Below are 19597 nucleotides of genomic sequence, written 5' to 3'. Positions count from 1 at the left end.
CCATGACCATAAAAAACATTTGCATACAAAAAGGTAAGACTTTATAAAGTATTTATTTTGGTCTCAAAGAGGGCACAATAGCAACAGGAACCTTTCTAGAATGCAGCCCAGGAGATGCAGAAGGGGAATCTTTTAGTTTCATAGCGAAATTTCTGCTGACAGGGTCCCTTTAATAGAGTTTCCTATACCTAATACTTAATCTTAGTAGGCTCCCTGGACCGTTCACAGGCACCAAAATGATTGCTTAATATTTTCGCCATCAAAATCTGAAACATCTCATGTCTACCATACACTCAGAGACACTCCCCATATACACTGCAAAGTGTCTCGTGATCATACACCTCCCCATATACAGTACTGTGCAAAAGTTTTAGGCAGGTGTGGCATAAATGCTTCAAAGTAAGAATGTTTTCATAAATAGAAATGTTCATAGTTTTTCATGGTACATTTTTATTAACTAAATGCAAAGTGAATGAACAACAGAGCAATCTAAATCAACACTGACCACTGTGCCTTCAAAACAGCATCATTTCTTCTAGTTATACCAGAGCAAAGCCAAGGATTTTGTAGGATTATAGTCAGGTGTGTGAGTTACCAATTTTCCCAAACATGTATATGAGCAATTTATACAGTTAGGTCCAGAAATATTTGGACAGTGACACAATTTTCGCGAGTTGGGCTCTGCATGCCACCACATTGGATTTGAAATGAAACCTCTACAACAGAATTCAAGTGCAGATTGTAACGTTTAATTTGAAGCTTTGAACAAAAATATCTGATAGAAATTGTAGGAATTGTACACATTTCTTTACAAACACTCCACATTTTAGGAGGTCAAAAGTAATTGGACAAATAAACCAAACCCAAACAAAATATTTTTATTTTCAATATTTTGTTGCGAATCCTTTGGAGGTAATCACTGCCTTAAGTCTGGAACCCATGGACATCACCAAACGCTGGGTTTCCTCCTTCTTAATGCTTTGCCAGGCCTTTACAGCCGCAGCCTTCAGGTCTTGCTTGTTTGTGGGTCTTTCCGTCTTAAGTCTGGATTTGAGCAAGTGAAATGCATGCTCAATTGGGTTAAGATCTGGTGATTGACTTGGCCATTGCAGAATGTTCCACTTTTTTGCACTCATGAACTCCTGGGTAGCTTTGGCTGTATGCTTGGGGTCATTGTCCATCTGTACTATGAAGCGCCGTCCGATCAACTTTGCGGCATTTGGCTGAATCTGGGCTGAAAGTATATCCCGGTACACTTCAGAATTCATCCGGCTACTCTTGTCTGCTGTAATGTCATCAATAAACACAAGTGACCCAGTGCCATTGAAAGCCATGCATGCCCATGCCATCACGTTGCCTCCACCATGTTTTACAGAGGATGTGGTGTGCCTTGGATCATGTGCCGTTCCCTTTCTTCTCCAAACTTTTTTTCTTCCCATCATTCTGGTACAGGTTGATCTTTGTCTCATCTGTCCATAGAATACTTTTCCAGAACTGAGCTGGCTTCATGAGGTGTTTTTCAGCAAATTTAACTCTGGCCTGTCTATTTTTGGAATTGATGAATGGTTTGCATCTAGATGTGAACCCTTTGTATTTACTTTCATGGAGTCTTCTCTTTACTGTTGACTTAGAGACAGATACACCTACTTCACTGAGAGTGTTCTGGACTTCAGTTGATGTTGTGAATGGGTTCTTCTTCACCAAAGAAAGTATGCGGCGATCATCCACCACTATTGTCATCCGTGGACGCCCAGGCCTTTTTGAGTTCCCAAGCTCACCAGTCAATTCCTTTTTTCTCAGAATGTACCCGACTGTTGATTTTGCTACTCCAAGCATGTCTGCTATCTCTCTGATGGATTTTTTCTTTTTTTTCAGCCTCAGGATGTTCTGCTTCACCTCAATTGAGAGTTCCTTAGACCGCATGTTGTCTGGTCACAGCAACAGCTTCCAAATGCAAAACCACACACCTGTAATCAACCCCAGACCTTTTAACTACTTCATTGATTACAGGTTAATGAGGGAGACGCCTTCAGAGTTAATTGCAGCCCTTAGAGTCCCTTGTCCAATTACTTTTGGTCCCTTGAAAAAGAGGAGGCTATGCATTACAGAGCTATGATTCCTAAACCCTTTCTCTGATTTGGATGTGAAAACTCTCATATTGCAGCTGGGAGTGTGCACTTTCAGCCCATATTATATATATATAATTGTATTTCTGAACATGTTTTTGTAAACAGCTAAAATAACAAAACTTGTGTCACTGTCCAAATATTTCTGGCCCTGACTGTATTTAGATTGAATCACAGTAAGGCCTAAGCCACATGGCATGAAAATTGGAGCGAGTGGAGTGCGATAAAACATCGCATTCCACTCAGACCAATATTAGCCTGTGTGTCAGCGCACATGAGCGATTATTTTCTGAGCCCTAATCGGACCGAGAAAACAGTCGCAGCATGCTGCGGGTCCAATGCGATCCTTGTTTCTCTCGCACCCATTCAAGTCTATGGGGCGAGAGAAAAATCGCACTGCACTCGCAGACACTGGTGTAATGCGAGTGCAGAGCGAGAATGGCAATAGCCGCAACGGAGGAGGGAGGGAGGGAGATAAATCCTTCCCTCCCCTCCGCAGCACCAGCCCACCCCTCCTCAGCGCTGGCCCACCCCTCCTCAGAGCCAGCCCACCCATCCTCAGTGCCGGCTCGCCCCCCGCAGCTGTGGTCCGATCGCATGATCAGACCTCAATTGCAGTGACACTCAACTCCTGCTGTGCTGCCAGCGTGAGCAGAGTGTCATGTGAGGATCGCAGTAGTCCCTCATGTGGCCCCGGCCTAAGTCAGAAAAATTGTGTATAGGAGGGCTTGGAACTGGATGAGAAATAGCTAAACTCCACTACAAAAGTCAGCAAGTGAAAGTGAAAGGCCTGGGCCTCATGTAATGTCACAAACCATGGAAAACTGCTAAGTGGAAGATATACAGCAGTGCCATCAGCTCAGAACTGGTAGAAACTAGCTGGAAACAGCTGCCCCATCTATTGTTTGGAGAAGTGTAGTCAGAAGTGGTCATTGTGGAAGAATTGCAGCCAAAAAAAATCAAATCTTGACACAGAAATGAGGACAATAGTCCCAACTCGGCACAAAAACATAAAAACTGGAGTGCAGAAAAACGGTAGCAGGTGCTCTGGGCTAATAAGTCAAAAAACAGAAGGCAGTTTATTCGCCAGAGGGCTGGAGAGCGGTACAGTACATGTGTGCAGGCAACAATGAGGCATGGTGGAGGCTCCTTGCAAGTTTTCCAGCTGCAGTTCAGCACATTGAGTTGTGGATTTGATCAGGATTAATGGTGTCCTCAAAACTAAAAAATACAGGCAGATGCTTATCTATCTTAAAGTACCATCATGGAGGTATTTGATTGGCTGCATGTTTGGGGTCCTTTTCCTGATGCAGAATAAACTTAAAGATTGCATCATTAAGATTTTTTTCAGCATGAAGAACAAGGAGTCCTGTAAGTGATGATATGACTGCCACATAACCCTGATCTCAATATCATCTATTAGGGGTTACTCAAGGAAGAAGGATTTGCCCAAAATATCTGTCTTTTGTTCTCCAAGATGTTTGGAACAACCTACCGTGACAAGTTCCTACAAAAACTGCACATAAGTGTAGCTCCAAGAATTGATGTTGTTTGAAGACAAAAGATGGTGACACCAAATATGGATATTGATATAGATTTCTTTTTTGTTCACTCAGTTTGTTACATAAAACATAATGTATTAACACTTCTATTTGTAAAAGCATTCTTACATTTTTCCACAGCTGCCTAAACCTTATGCAGAGCACTGTATCCATCAGCATATTATAAATCTCTATACTTAATGTAGATGATTTAAAGTGGCTTTGAGGGGTGCAAGTGGTGCTCACCTCAATGGTTGTGCTAGCCATGCAGAAAACTGGATTGAACATGAATTCCCTCTCGGACTGCTGCTGTACCGACTACAGGCATACAATGCCGATTGCACCAAGCCTGATCATGCATGGAAAGAAGGGAAAAAAGTGATATCATCCCAGCGCTGCACAGATGAGAAGCCAGATTACCCAGTATCTAGTGCTGATGGCCTATCCCAAGGATCGGCCATCAATATAAAATTACTAGACAACCTTTAGCTTTTACCTTTAACTTAAGGGCGGACAACTCTTGAAGAGGTTCTACAGCATTGTACAGTGTACATTGAAGTGTGCAGTGAAGAAGATGAGTGAACACTGCAGACTGGGTGTGTGTGGAGGTCTGGTGGCGGGGACTTCTTAGGGGTACTTCTCACATAGCGAGATCGCTGCTGAGTCACATGTTTTGTGACGCACCAGTGACCTCATCAGCGATCTCGCCGTGTGTGACATTAAGCAGCGACCTGGCCCCTGCTGTGAAATCGCTGATTGTTACACACCGTTCTGGTTCATTTTTTGGTCATCGGGCTCCCGCAGGGCAGCACGCATAGGTGTGTTTGACACCTTACCAAACAACCTCATTCGCGACTCACGTAGGCGTGCATCTTAGTTGTTTTCCGTGCCCTCTCTATTCTGATTGGTGATCGCTACTGCGTTCGGATTGGCCGCTTCCATCCTCTGTTCTGGCTTGTAGATTGCAGTACATTTCAGAGGGCTGAATTCACTTGATCGTAATACAGTCCATTCTGCATCGGGACTGTAGGATGGACAAGGATGGAGAAGGATGGAAGCACTATTATGTTGCCTTCTCTAAAGGCAAGGCCGCCCAGTCACAACGCAGTTAAGACCACCAATCGGAGCAGAGGGGGCGCGGAAAAGGCAATGTAGATGCACGCCTATGTTACTAATCAAGATTTGAATCGTGCTATGTGACAGGGTCTAAGCGACCGCCGAATCGTTACTGCGTCATTGGTAAGATCTGACTGATTGACAGCTCACTAGCGACCCTGTAGCGACGTTCCAATGATCCTGACCAGATCGTATCGTGGTCGGAATCGCTGGTATGTCGTTTAGTGTGACGGTACCCTTACTCTACTTATCTACAGTATATGTACTTGCTCCTATAGTGCCGCCATTCTGTCCACAGTAAATCTCTTCTGTTGTTTAGCCTCTATTGTAAAGTGTAAGAGCATTAGCAATCACTAAGGAGTTCTGTGATGATAAAAACCATGGAGGCAGCAGACTAGGTCTACAAAACTCCCAATATATACTGCAGCTGTTGAAGAACCTATTCAAAAGTCTTATACCTTTAAGTAAGAGAGGTTTTCCAGTAATTTAATATTGATGGCCTACCCTTAGGATAGTTCATCTATACTAGATCCTGGGGGATTCCCCTCCCTGCAGTGCCTGGATGATATTGCTTTTTTCCCCTTCTTTCCATTCATACATGTCAGGCATCTTAAGATCCATACGTAATAAAGAAGATTCTTTGATGCTTCTGACTACAAGGACACACCATGGAGAAGAATATAAGCTTAGCATATAAGGGATGCTTCATTTTAACCTTATTGTCATGAGGCATTTTTGGGTGCAATTACACCAAATAATTTAGCTTTCATAAAGGTGTAATCTAGACTCTTGTAAAGGAGAATTAAGTCACTGCTGTGTATGTGTCTTTAAATGCAAAGTCAACAGTGTTTTCTGGACAAAGCGTTTCCCACAGGCAGGGCAAGAATAAGGTTTCTCTCTAATGTGAATTTTCTGGTGTTTAATCAGATGCGATTTGCAACCGAAACTTTTTTTGCAGTCTAAACAAGAGAAAGGTTTTATACCAGTGTGGACCTTTTGGTGTTTTGCACGGTCAGAGTTGGTGGCAAAGCGTTTACCACATTCAAGGCAAGGGTACGGCTTCTCTCCTGTGTGAATTCTCCGATGGACAATAAGGCTTGCGCTACAATTAAAAGTCTTCCCACATACATTGCAAGGGTATGGCCTCTCTCCTGTGTGTATCCTGCGGTGAACAGTGAGGTGAGCATTACGGTTGAAACATTTCCCACAATCCGGACAGGAAAAGGGTCTCTCTCCAGTATGAACTCGCTGATGAAGCGTAAGATGGGCACTGCAACTAAAACATTTCCCGCACTCCTGACAAGGATAGATTTTCATGCCTTTATGAATTCTCTGATGGACATCAAAGAGTGATCTTGTTCTAAAGCAATCCCCACATTTGGAACATTCAAAGAGTTGAGAAGCTTTATGTCCCAAGAAATCAGAGCTGTTCAGATCATTTTCATCCTCAAATATATAGTATTTTTGGCCTGAGGGATGGGTAGCTTGGTTCAGAGCTCTAAATTGTGTACTTGTGTTATTCATAGGTCTATAAATGTTGGCATCCTTGATCTTTCTTTGTTCCAGAGGTTCCTCTTTAATAATAGTAGGAGGGTATTGCAGATGATCTCTGGCAGCATAAAGGTCAATGTCTAGAAGAGAATTTACTTCCCAAGAGACTGGTTCCTCCTTAATGTATGGAGATGAATATTGTTGGATGTGTTCTGTGGGTGCATACATTTCTGAATCTGTTAGATAGCTTTCGTCACAGAGTTCCTCCTTAATATGAAAAGATTTATAGTGTATAAGATCTGAAGGTGTATACATTTCAGGGTGTAGAAGACTTTCATCTTCAAATCTCACTGTTTCTTCTTTCTTATTTGGAGATGGATATTCTTGCTCTATAGGTGAACACACGTCTGTGTCTCTGGGATCTGCGCCATCACACAACACAGGCTCATTACCATCAACCAGTTGAGTTTCAAATGTGTCGTTTTTGAGTAAATCTGTTCAAAATAAAGAAAGTAAGGTAAAATGTGTACAATTACATTGTAATGGGGGGATAACTGGATGGGAGACGTTACGCTGATGCTCAGACTAAGAGTATCCTAGGCATGAGCGACGCGGCTGATGGAGGAGACTTCTCTATTAGACTGAGGTATTATTGCATAATTTAACTTTTGTTTATCTGTGGAGCCATGTTGTTTGTAGGCTCAATTTATATAACTGGGATCTAAGTTTGTTTTTTTTTATATATATATATATATATATATATATATATATATATATATATATATACAGAGGAATAACCTGATTTATAGACAACATATGTTTTTTCAATGTACGCTTTTACTAGTTATATAAGATGCAATATATTTTCTCTGTATTGATTCCTAATTGTTTAATAAAAAAGATCTGATTTAAAAAGAAAAAGAGTATCCTAGGCATTCCCTCAACTCAGAGGTACGCTTAAAGGTAGTGAGGTCTGGGCCCCCAACATCTCCCTGTCTCCCCTCCAAAACCCACCATCCAGGGGAAGGGCAATGACAGAAGTAGAAAACCTCACTGACAAAACTGACAGACAGGTGTACAAACAAAACTCAAAACTCACTCACACCTAATAAAAACAATAGGGAACAACAAAAGGTGTAGAGGGAGGGGAAACATAAAAAGGAGAAAGTAACACAAGCTACCTTTACACACACACCAACGCAACAGGCAGCGGCAACAGCAAGCACCACCTCACAGCTCCAGGCCTGGCTCCAGACTGGACTGAATCACCAGCACCCTTTGCAGGAAGCAGAGGGCTAATATCCAGGCCTGAAGTGATCAACCACAGACAGCTGAGCAGAACTGAGAAGTTTGCTGCTACAACAGAAGAGGGAGTTAACCCCTCATGTGCCCAAAGGAAAAAACAAGTTTAATATGCGTGGTCTAAGATGGTAAAGAAAAGCTGGCCCTGAGCTTGTCCCTAGTCACCATTGTGACACTTACCAGGTGAAGTGAGAGATTGTTGGTTTTCCATAATGACGTCCTTGTACAGATCCTTGTGTTCTTCTATATATTCCCACTCCTCCATGGAAAGATGGACAGTGACATCCTGACACCTTATAGGAACCTGACACATAATGATACAGTCATTACCAGACACCTTTCTTAACCCATACCGGCCACAGACAGTTTTTTTTTCGTCCCCTTCTATAACCTTTATTTTTTCACCAACATATCTGTATAAAGTTGTAGTTTTGAATGACGCCATTCAATAGCGATAAAAACGCAATTGCGCCATTCTTCTTGGGGTTCTGATCTTACAGCATTCGTTGTGTAGTAAAAATGTTTTCATAACATAATTCCGCAAGTCAGCGCAATTATTTGGAATCCAAACTTATTTTTTTATTTTAGTGGTGAAAAAAAATAAAAATTGGTTTTATATTTACTTTATATAGATTATAACATGCATGAATATCTTTAAACCAATTTTTTACCAACTTTTCAATGTCTGATTTAATAATTATTAAATAATACGTTATTTAGCGATTGACCAACATCGGACTTGCCATTATATTCAGGGGATGAAATAAAAATTAAACAAGCCACCAATTTTCTAAGTAAATATATTTCTAAAGGTCCTATTGACATTAATTTCTCACCAGATGTCGGTAACAACCCATCCAATCAACACTGGCAAAGAAATCAAACGATGGATGTCCATAAATTTATTGATGTGTAATGAGAAATGACACAGGGATAAAGTATTGAACATATAAAGAAAGAGAGGTGCAAAAAGCCTGGAAAGGTATGACACCAACTAAAATCTATCAGTAAGTAGACAGCAATCCCGACACTTTGTGAAAAATGATATTGGATGATTTATCTGATGGCATATAAAAAGGTGTCTCATTACCAAGGTGCCACACAAGAAACATCTCATGATGGGTAAGGGGGGCTTAACATACCTTATTCATCATTACCCGGACAGCTGCTATTGGGGGAGAGTTTTAGCATAACTACTATATACTAGCTGGTCCCACCACATTGGAAGGTCCAGACACCATTAATGTTACGTTACAATATGTACTAGTATAGCAATCCGAGCAGTACTCACCTCTCCGGTCAGCAGCTCAGTGATTTTCTTGGTGAGTTCTAAGATCTTCTGCTCCTTATGCCTTTTGTGTATATGCGAGGAAGGTGAAGGCTCAATTACTTCCCTGCATCCCCCAGACACATTGTGACAGTTGGGGGTGACATACTCTCCAGATTTCTTCTTTACTACTACATAATCCTGTTTAGAGAAAGGGAAATATATATTATGCATAGTGTCAAGAACACCACTACCACCACCGCCAATTTGTCACGAACACGAATCGCTTGCGACACGTGCCTCGGATGCTAATGTATAGGTAATCGCCACCTCTCACACTCCCCAATTTCAACCCCATTGAGCATGCATTTCACATGCTTAAGACAATACTTACAGGGAACCTGTCAGGTGCAATATGCACAGAGAACCCCGAGCAGTTCGGGGTGCATATTGCTAATCCCTCCCTAACCGTCCCTGTATCTACCCTGTTTCCCTGAAAATAAGACACTGTCTTATATTTTTTTTTGCCCTGAAAAAAAGCACTATGTCTTATTTTCAGGGGGTGTCTTATTCTCAAGGAGACATGGATGGGGGTAAGTTTACCCCCCACAAAAAGCAGACCGCCCCCCATCCCAGGATCGTCATACTTACCAGCCCAGGGCGTCTGTATGGCTCCCAGATCCTTCTGTGATCTCCCATCAGGTACGCTGCATGCCTCCCCTGTGTCTGGCTGACATCAGATCTCTCTCACACACACACACACACACACACACACACACACACACACATATATATCAGATCTCACTCACTCACACACAAACACACACCCACCCCACTTCTTCCCACCAACCCCACGATCCCAGCAGCTGTGCTGCAGGCCGTGCTCCTCTGCCTCCTGCCGACACTCACTGATCCGATCGCTTACATTCACACACAATCACACATCAGACAGTATACACGCACACATCTGATCGCATACACTCACACACACACCCCCCACTTCTCCCTGTGCCCTCCGGTGGGCGGTCCCAGCAGTTGTGCTGCACGCCGTGCTCCTCTGCCTTCTGCCGACACTCACAGATCCGATCGTATACACTCACACACACTCACACACCAGACAGCATACACACGCACACATCCGATCGCATACACTCACACACAGTGACGATATCGCACATACGCGCTCACGCACTCACAACATCCGGAGATACCACATGCTTCCTGCCATGTGATTCTTGGTAGGTCCTGGAAGGTCACTGCACGCACAGTATCGCCGCCGAGAAGCAAGCGATATCGCCGGATGTTGTGAGTGTTTGGATGCGATCTGATGTGTGTGTGAGGTGTGTGTGTGAGGTGTGTGTGAGAGTGAGTGTGATCTGATGTGTGTATGTGTATATGTGTGTGTGTGTGTGTGTGTGTGTGTGTGTGTGTGTGTGTATGCGTGTGTTCCGCCGCTGCAGGACCTTGATGCGCTCTCCTGCTCCCGGTCGGCTTCTGGTGAATATGATCGGGGTCTTCCCTCTTCTTTCTTCTGGGGGTGCCCGCTGCCTATAATGAAGTGTCCTGCAGTGTCTTTAACTCTTTCACCGCTGCATGACACTTCATTATTGACCGCTGGGATGTCTTATTTTAAAGCTTCCCTGAAAACTCCTGGGATGTCTTATTTTCGGGGGATGTCTTATTTTCGGGGAAACACGGTAGTAGCACAGATAAAGGGATCTTTAGAAAAAATATTTCTAAAGATCCCATATGACACTCTAATGAGGCCAGCGACTAGTCGCAAGGGCGTTACTTCCCTTCCCTACTTGGCCCCCTTTGCTTGTAAGCACGCTCCTGTGGACATGCTAACATACTAATGAATGCGCAGTATCAGAGGAGGATCTCACTCACCTCTCTGCTGCCATCGTGTCTGACTCCTGAATTTCGGCTCAGTGCACATGATCCCGGACTTTCGGTCATACACACTATGGAGCCAGGTGTACGCATCCTGGATTCAAACTTTTGTAGTGCGCATGACCCAAACTCCAGGATCATGAGCACTGAGTCAAAATCCAAGAGTCAGACGCGATGGCAGCAGAGAGGTAAGCGCGACCATCCTCTGATGCTACGCATTCATTAGTATGTTAGCACGCCCACAGGGGCATGATTACATGCAAAGGGAGATGACTAGCCAAGGAAACTAAAGCCCTTGCGACTAGTCCCTGACCTCATTAGCATGGGATCTTTAGAATTACTTTTTCTAAAGATCTCTTTATCTATGCTACTATAGGCTGGGACTGCTAGGCAGGGATTAGCAATAGGTAAAAATGGATGGGATCCAGCAACCGCCAATTGATGGACAGGGTCTTGACGGTCTACTCATGCTGTAATTATGGACTTTTTCTGTTTTTAAATGTTTTTCTATTAAAAGTCATGTTTTAATCTTCAATTGGTGGTTGCTGGATCCCTTCCATTTTTCTCATTGTTTCAACCTGGTTTAAGGTCCAGGAATTCCGAGCACCGCTTTGTCTTTCATTACTTCTGGTGAGCTGTTCACTTGTGTTTTTGTGCTACATTAGCAATAGGCACCCAGAACTTCTCGTGGCTCTGGAATGATGTTCCTTGTGCCTGTTTGTCCTGAGGAAGGGAGCAGAGACTCCTGAAACGTGTAGACCTGGAATAAAGTGACATTAATCTTACAACTTTCATCAGTGGTCATTGGCGTGGTATGAAAAGCCCGTCTCTATTTTTCTCTGTAATAAGGAGTTAATGGCAGCCCATAGCTGCCACTAAGTCCTAGGTTAATCATGGCAGGTGTCTATGAGACACCTTCCATAATTAACCTGTAAGTTAAGAAAATAAACACAAATCACAGAAAAATCCTTTAGACAAAAAACACAAAAAAAGACCAAAAAAACCCAAAAAAACAGCCTCTTCCACTTTATTAACCCCCAAATACCCATCCAGGTCCAATGTGATCCACACAAGGTCCACGACGCTTTCAGCTCTGCTACATCAAAAGCTGACAGGAGCGGCCACAGACCACCACCGCTTGCTGTGAGCTTAACAGAGCAACTGAAGTGAGTCGTGCTGTCAGCGATGACGCAACTCAGGTAGTGCCGGTGTGTGTGTGGTGATGATGAGTGCAGTAGTGCCTGGGTGTGTGTGGTGATGATGGGTGCAGTAATGCCGGGGTGTGTGCAGTGATGATGAGTGCAGTAGTGCCTGGGTGTGTATAGTGATGATGGGGCGGTAGAGCCGGTGTGTGCGGTGATGATGGGGGTGGTATTGCCGGGGTGTGTGCGGTGATGATGGGGGCGGTAGCGCTTATGTGTGTGCGGTGATGATGGGGGCGGTAGTGCCGGGGTGTGAGCGGTGATGATGGGGGTGGTATTGCTGGGGTGTGTGCGGTGATGATGGGGGCGGTAGTGCCTGCGTATGCGGTGATGATTGGGGCAGGTGTGTGCGGTGATGATGGGGGCGGTAGTGCCTGTGTGTGTGCAGTGATGATGGGGGCGGAAGTGCTTGCGTGTGCGTGGTGATGATGGGATCTCTCTCTCATGGGAAAAAAAACAAAAAACCCGGATCCGTTTTTTGCTTACGTGTTCACAGAGGTAAGTGCAGGCAGTGAGCTAGTGTCCCCAGCCATTGATCTATATAACTCATAACCCCTCTTGTGACAGTCTTATGTTTTACCCGCAGCGAAAACTGACCTGCAGTGTGGCTTCCCGAGACGCAGCATGTCAATGCTGTACTGCGGAGACGCAAGTGTTCTCCGCAGGGAGAACAAAGCAAGAGACCGCAACTGCCCAAGCCCAGATCATGGGCATGAGCAGCTGTGGTCTCCTGCGAAAAGACTCGCAGCCCCGCAGGTCAGGACCCACTTTGTCCTGAACGTGTGCACATACCCTTAGATGCGCCAGATTGATTAAGAGACACTTCTTAATGAATTTGGCGCATCTTCTGAATGGCGTGCGCCTAGCGAGAAATGATACTTCAGTCAGGAAGTTTTGTTGAATTTGACGGGTGGCCGTATCCATGCCCTTCCACCTTGCTCCCATCCCAGAAACGCTCATTTTGCAAAGTTGCCTAAAATTGGCATGAAAAAAACAAAAGTTGCATTATTTTTGTGCAACTTCCTGTTTTTTCCTGTTTCAGTGTTTTTTGCCAGTTTTTTTTTCCATAAACACTTTGATGTACGGGTCCCTAACAGTCCATCACCTCTTGCAGAGATGACTATGCCATATGAGCCAAGTAGCATTATCTTTTACCTCTCCAGTCAGAATGAAGATGATCTCTAGCGTGAGGTTTAGTATCCTGGTGGTAAGGTGACTTAGGTCCTTGTCCATCCTCTGTGGATATGTCAGATGACGTCCTCAAGACCGTTTTTCAAAAACATAGGATTCACTTTGACTTTTAGTCTCTAAAAAGACAATGTTGGAAAAACAAAGATTTATGTATTGTTCAGAAAACCTCTAAGCTCTATAAATGCGAATGTCTTCATTGACGGAGAACAATGAAGTCAAAGTAATGGCTTTGCAAAAGAAATAAGATTTTATTATTTTTAATAAGGTGAGTATCACAATGAAATAACACCAAAGTGATGCATTAGCGGGCTATCATGGATAACTGAAATGTGTCACAGACAGCATGGGCCACATCAGGTTCCCATGTGGTAGCTTGTGAGATAAGCGTTGCGGTGATGGATCTGTTAGATCATTGACATGCCACCCAGTGGGGGACACAGACAAATATGGGTCCTTGTGCAAGAACAGGGTCTGCAACAAAAGCTGCTGTCTGCTTTGGGGGTGGAAATGGACCCCCGTACCTCTTGACGACTGTACGGCGGCACAGGTGGCACCAATGATATGACCTCTACTGATGCCAATACAAGTCCATGTGGTATTTCACGCGAATGATTTTACATACGGACTGCTGGTCTGTGTGGGAAAAATCCCAGCATGCTATACACATTAGGCCGCCTTCACACATCCGTGTCTCCGGTACGTGACTTTTCACACGTACCAGAGAAACGGACACACATAGACCCATTGAAATCACTGGGTTTGTGTAAACGTCCGTGTTTTGACCCGGCCTGTGTGTCTGTGTGGAGTACACGTGTGTCCGTGTGCTCAACATGGCGACAAGTCCGTTTTCTGCCGGCAGCATAGATGTCACATGGAGATTCGTGTGACATGCCGGAGAAAAACCACGTCACTTAAAAAGAATAATACACTTTTATACTTATTTGACTCCGGCGCTGCTGGTGCTTCTGGGGCTCACTCATTATGCCTCATGAATATTCACTGCATACAGCAGACCGCAGACCCGGAAGCAACAGCAGCGCCGTAGACAGGTAAGTATACAATTTCAGGCTGTCCGTGTGCTATCCGAATGTCACACGGACAGCACACTGATGCCACACACAGTGACACACGGAACTTCACAACAGACCATGCACGGTTTTTACACAGACGTGTGAAGGGGGCCTGAGTCACTATAGAGAAAAACTGAATTTAGTGTGAACACGTCATTGGGACATTATAATGATGTCACACTGGAAAGCCATAATAATGGCGTCATTCTCTGTATACAAGAGCAACCTACGACCCTCTGCACCCAGACCACCGCACTCAGGAGACAGTCTGCTGGACTGTGGCACCACATGGATGAACACCTTCATGTCAGCTCTCCACCCCTGTCATGAGGGCACATGGCCTCTGTGTACATGCATTTCCTCTGCCCTGAGGGTCAGACATTATCACAGCAGTACTATATAACACAGCATTACCTGCAGCTGCTGGCAGCTCCTTTCCTCAGTGTCTGTGAGATAAAAGTTTTTCCTCCCCTCCACTTCCTGTTGCTGCTTTTCACTTCACTTCCAGGTTGTATGTCTCCAGCCTGTATTCTGCTGTGCTGAGGCCAGACAGGAGGTGGGCTCCGGAGGCTGGGAGCCTACATCTCCTATATGCTCGGAATATGTGGCAATGGATGTGCTGTCCCCTGACAGAACATGAAATGCTTTCAGTCCAAGCGTGCAATATTGGGCAATGCATTGTGGGGAATGTAGTCTCCATACTGTACTCCTCCTACTAGGAAGGAAAAAGAAAAGCAAGCCTGAAGAAAACCATGTCAGGGGGTGCGGCTGTGGTCTCATTAGTTGAGCTAGTACCATGGCTGACAGTCTGTGATACTGTCACGTCAATATGTAGCATAGCTGCCACAGAAACCTATAGTACACAGCAGAGCTGCTGCAGAACCCTATTACATGTACAACGTCAGCCATACGACCTTGCAAAATACATACAGCTGCTGCGGAACCTCATAATACATATCCCAAGCACCGCAGAATCTTACGATATACTCCAGAGCAACTGCAGAACCTTATTACATGCTGTACATTCTTACTATATATATATATATATATATATATATATATATAGCTGCTGCAGAACCTCATAATACATATCCCAAGCACCACAGAATCTTACAATCTACTCCAGAGCAACTGCAGAACCTTATTACATGCTATACAACCTTACTATATATATATATGTCGCGGGCGGGGAGGAGGGTGTCAGCACACCGCGCTCACCCCTTCTGCTCGGGTCCGGCAGTTGCTCCTGGTGGCTCGAGCTGCGGGCCGGATCCCGGGGTGTCTCGAGCGACACTCCTCGCCCATGAGTGAAAAAGGGGGTGTTTGTTGGGGTTATAGTTCGTGACGCCACCCACGGTTGTGGTGATGGCACCACCGCTGCTCAGTGTGGGGGTCCCGGGGATGGTGATGGGAGCAGCCAGGTGTTGTGTTGCCCCTCCGTGGGTAGGGGTTGGTGATCCCGGGGCCCGGTGAAGAGATGTGAAGTGTAGGGCCTGGAGGGCGCAGGGACGCGGGGGCAGCGCTATGCCTTGCGGCACTGTGGTACTCACTCAGCCTGAGACACGGACACAGTTTGTACGGTAAACCAACGGCTGGTAGGACGGTCCCACAGACGGTTGCACCTGCACTCCCGGTAGGTGACGGTGACGTCTCTCTTCCTTGCACCTGTTTGACTGATGGTAGCGGTGGATTCCCTCCGGTTACCCGCTCCCCGACTGCAATCTGGGCCGGAGGAGCTCTACACTTTGCCCGCAGGCGCTGGCCCTGGGGAAACTGGTGCCTTGGCGGTGGCGGTGTCTCCCCGGTAATGGTCGGGCTGTTGCCGTCAATCGGGACTTTGTTGCTGGGGGATCTGCGTCCCCTTCACTGACGGATTCGGCAAATTGGGCGACTCCTAGCCTTGCCGGGGTCCGAGAGGCCCCTGCCCTGGTGCTGACTGTCCTTCGGAACACTGCTCCAGACCACCGGGCACACAGCCAACGGGGTCCTTCCAGGAACTTCCGAACTGTCCCACTCCGGACAGTCACCGCCGTCGCTGACCTTGCTGTTCTAGCCCTACACACAGCTGGGCTCTCAGGCTTCTCCTTCTCTCTGCTCTGTCACCACTTCTTGCCTTCCTCCTTTTCCACTTTCCTTTCCTTCACTTTCACTTCTGGTTGTTTCCTCTAGCCCCTGCCTGGGCTACTCTGCTCCTTTACTCAAGCCCTGCCTGGGCTAATCTGCTCCTCACTCCTTCATGTCCCTGAGCTTTCCGCCTGGTAACTTCCTGCCTCCAGAGTTGTGAGCTCCTTGGTGGGCGGAGCCAACCGCCTGGCCCACCCCCTGGTGTGCATCAACAGACTCTTGGAGGGAGGCAACAAGGATTTCTGGTTAGCAGGTGTGCCTACCTGGAGTGTGGGGTGTAGTGGTGTTGTTGTCTGTGTCCCCTGGCTTGCCCAGGGCGACACATTCCCCCTTAGCAAAATGCAGACCGTCCGCGGGCTGCCATCCTACACCGGTTTTATTTTTCTGTAAAAAGGGGATAACAGGGTTAAACATATATACATAAGCATAACATTTTTAATCAACTCTTCCCAAGACGGGAGGCACATTTTACCTTTAACGTTTCAACGGTGTACGGTCACGGTTTCCGCTCTCTCCCACCCAAGCAACCTGGCCCTGATGCTGCCCCTAAAACCCAGGCAGCACCCCTTGACCCACAGTCCAGCACAAGTCACCCGAGCGGGATCTGTCCTTCCCTCCAGAGGGTAGCCACCGGTCCCTTTGGTGGCTGGGCCCTGGCCTGCTCTGCTCAGGGCCCTCCCTCCAACCTGCCTCTCCGGAGGCGGCATTGCGGAAACGGTAACGGTACCCAACATATTTACAAGCCACTAACGTTTGTGGTTGCCCTGCAGAGTTCACGGGCTTGTCCATGGATAGTTCCCATGCATTTTAAACGGTCCCCACGGGGACAACGGTGCCGGCTCCTGCCGGTTGCAAATCACTGCAGAAAATCAGGTAACAAACTCGGGTAATCATCTTTCATCATTGCAGAACTTTCAAACATCAAACAAATAACTCAGTGGTGGTCCCAACGGGGGACGGTGCAACGGGCATCCGCTGCCCTACTCCGGTCCTGCTGCTGCTTCCTCCGAGGGAGGGGGTGCAGAGCTCACCTTGCTCTCCGGGCTGCCCTTCAGCTTTACGTCCAGGGCAAACCACCCCCTCTCTCCGCAGTGCCGAGTGTAACGCACCATGTCCCCTGGTATTAGGTTGCGGCCAGGATGCTCCTCGGGCAGATGGGCATGCACATCCCGCCGGGCTACAAACACCTCGGCCTCCAGGCCCGGTTCGTATATGAACCCGTAGCCCCGGCGGATATCGAAGCGCCGCACCTGCCCCTCGTAGAACGGGCCCCGGACACGGAAGGTCGCTTGCCGCAGGTTCTCCTTTTCCCGAATGGCTCGGGCTACCAGCTCGGCTTTTCTTCGCTCCCTCTCCGCGATTTCCAGGCCCAGCTTGGTCGGCTCCCTGTCCCAGTATGGCTCCGGCGCACGGGTTGAGCCCCGCGGGACATCCAGTACGTTACCCACTGTCAGAAAGGTGGGCGGCGTATCCCGCGGTGTCATGGCCTTGGGCGCTGCCTTGCAGCAACAACCCGGCGCCACCTCAGCCGAGGTGTGGGGGATGGGCACAGGGGCTTTCCGCAGTTGGGCCTTCGGCTCGGAGCGGGTCATTGGCTCCGGCTCGGGGAACTGCTCGGGGACTGTCTCTGGCGCAATCTTCGGGGCCTTCCATGGCAATGCCTCCGGTTTGCTTCGGGCTCCGGCTACAGGTCGGTCCGCTGGGGCGGACGGGCTGGGTATCGCTACCGGTTGCGGTGGTAGCGGGCCTAGTGGCGGGGTCACGGCCTCCGATACGGGTGGCGAAGGAGGCAACGGGGGGAGAGGGCTTGGACCGGGTCCCTCAGCCGCAGCGACCGGTCCCTCCGGGACATAGGGGCGTGGGTCACTCACCCTCTCTTCCTCCGCTTCCTCCTCGCGTCTCCGCACGGCTGCCACAACGTCCGCCATGTCGGTCTCCCACTCCTCCATGAGGAGCTGCATCTTGACCTGCAGCCTTAGGTGGAGCTGCGCGGTCCGGATCTCCACCCACGCTGCGGTTCCCGGTGCGGGGGCCACGGTGTTTCGGGACGGCATCCACATGGTGTCTCCACTGTTTGGTTCCAGGAACGGTATTCTGGCAAGGTCCTGGCGTCCTTGCTTTTATAACGGCGACTACATGCCGCCAGCCGCCATCGCGTCCCCCTTAGCTCTTTCCGGCCCCTCCTCTCTCGGGGCGGGGTTTTGGCCTTCGCGCTTCTACTGCTCGAGAAGACGCTCGAGCGGGAACTTTTCGCGCCAAAGATGGCGGCTTCTGAAATTTTTCTGCCGGATATCTCCGGCGGTCACAAGGCGCACCTCTACCTGACGGCAGAGCGGTAAGATCCTGTTCGTGACGCCAAGTTGTCGCGGGCGGGGAGGAGGGTGTCAGCACACCGCGCTCACCCCTTCTGCTCGGGTCCGGCAGTTGCTCCTGGTGGCTCGAGCTGCGGGCCGGATCCCGGGGTGTCTCGAGCGACACTCCTCGCCCGTGAGTGAAAAAGGGGGTGTTTGTTGGGGTTATAGTTCGTGACGCCACCCACGGTTGTGGTGATGGCACCACCGCTGCTCAGTGTGGGGGTCCCGGGGATGGTGATGGGAGCAGCCAGGTGTTGTGTTGCCCCTCCGTGGGTAGGGGTTGGTGATCCCGGGGCCCGGTGAAGAGATGTGAAGTGTAGGGCCTGGAGGGCGCAGGGACGCGGGGGCAGCGCTATGCCTTGCGGCACTGTGGTACTCACTCAGCTTGAGACACGGACACAGTTTGTACGGTAAACCAACGGCTGGTAGGACGGTCCCACAGACGGTTGCACCTGCACTCCCGGTAGGTGACGGTGACGTCTCTCTTCCTTGCACCTGTTTGACTGATGGTAGCGGTGGATTCCCTCCGGTTACCCGCTCCCCGACTGCAATCTGAGCCGGAGGAGCTCTACACTTTGCCCGCAGGCGCTGGCCCTGGGGAAACTGGTGCCTTGGCGGTGGCGGTGTCTCCCCGGTAATGGTCGGGCTGTTGCCGTCAATCGGGACTTTGTTGCTGGGGGATCTGCGTCCCCTTCACTGACGGATTCGGCAAATTGGGCGACTCCTAGCCTTGCCGGGGTCCGAGAGGCCCCTGCCCTGGTGCTGACTGTCCTTCGGAACACTGCTCCAGACCACCGGGCACACAGCCAACGGGGTCCTTCCAGGAACTTCCGAACTGTCCCACTCCGGACAGTCACCGCCGTCGCTGACCTTGCTGTTCTAGCCCTACACACAGCTGGGCTCTCAGGCTTCTCCTTCTC

General features: G+C 47.9%; 1 protein-coding gene across 1 annotated transcript; it reads right to left on the bottom strand.

The window, feature by feature from the left end:
- Positions 1-2674: 2674 nt before the first annotated feature.
- On the bottom strand, positions 2675-14820 carry LOC142311218 (oocyte zinc finger protein XlCOF7.1-like). The gene is made up of 5 exons (XM_075349429.1): positions 14614-14820; positions 13094-13245; positions 8868-9044; positions 7757-7880; positions 2675-6768 (listed from the first exon to the last, which is right to left on the bottom strand). Exons 2-5 carry the CDS (start codon positions 13169-13171, stop codon positions 5591-5593), a joined length of 1557 nt encoding a protein of 518 aa, XP_075205544.1. The 5' UTR covers positions 13172-13245; positions 14614-14820; the 3' UTR covers positions 2675-5590.
- Between the last annotated feature and the right edge of the window lie 4777 nt (positions 14821-19597).

This window comes from Anomaloglossus baeobatrachus, chromosome 5, assembly GCF_048569485.1.
Source record: "Anomaloglossus baeobatrachus isolate aAnoBae1 chromosome 5, aAnoBae1.hap1, whole genome shotgun sequence".
NCBI lineage: Eukaryota > Metazoa > Chordata > Amphibia > Anura > Aromobatidae > Anomaloglossus > Anomaloglossus baeobatrachus.
Note: the sequence above shows the minus strand (reverse complement) of the source record. Positions and strands in the feature narration are given on the sequence as shown.

Excerpts from the sequence above, each read along its gene's own strand:
- LOC142311218 (XM_075349429.1), bottom strand. The coding sequence starts at position 13,171 with ATGGACAAGGACCTAAGTCACCTTACCACCAGGATACTAAACCTCACG. Across the intron at positions 7,881-8,867 it reads CTGAGCTGCTGACCGGAGAG|GTTCCTATAAGGTGTCAGGA; the intron begins GTGAGTACTGCT and ends ATTATGTGTCAG. Across the intron at positions 6,769-7,756 it reads ACAATCTCTCACTTCACCTG|ATTTACTCAAAAACGACACA; the intron begins GTAAGTGTCACA and ends TATTTTGAACAG.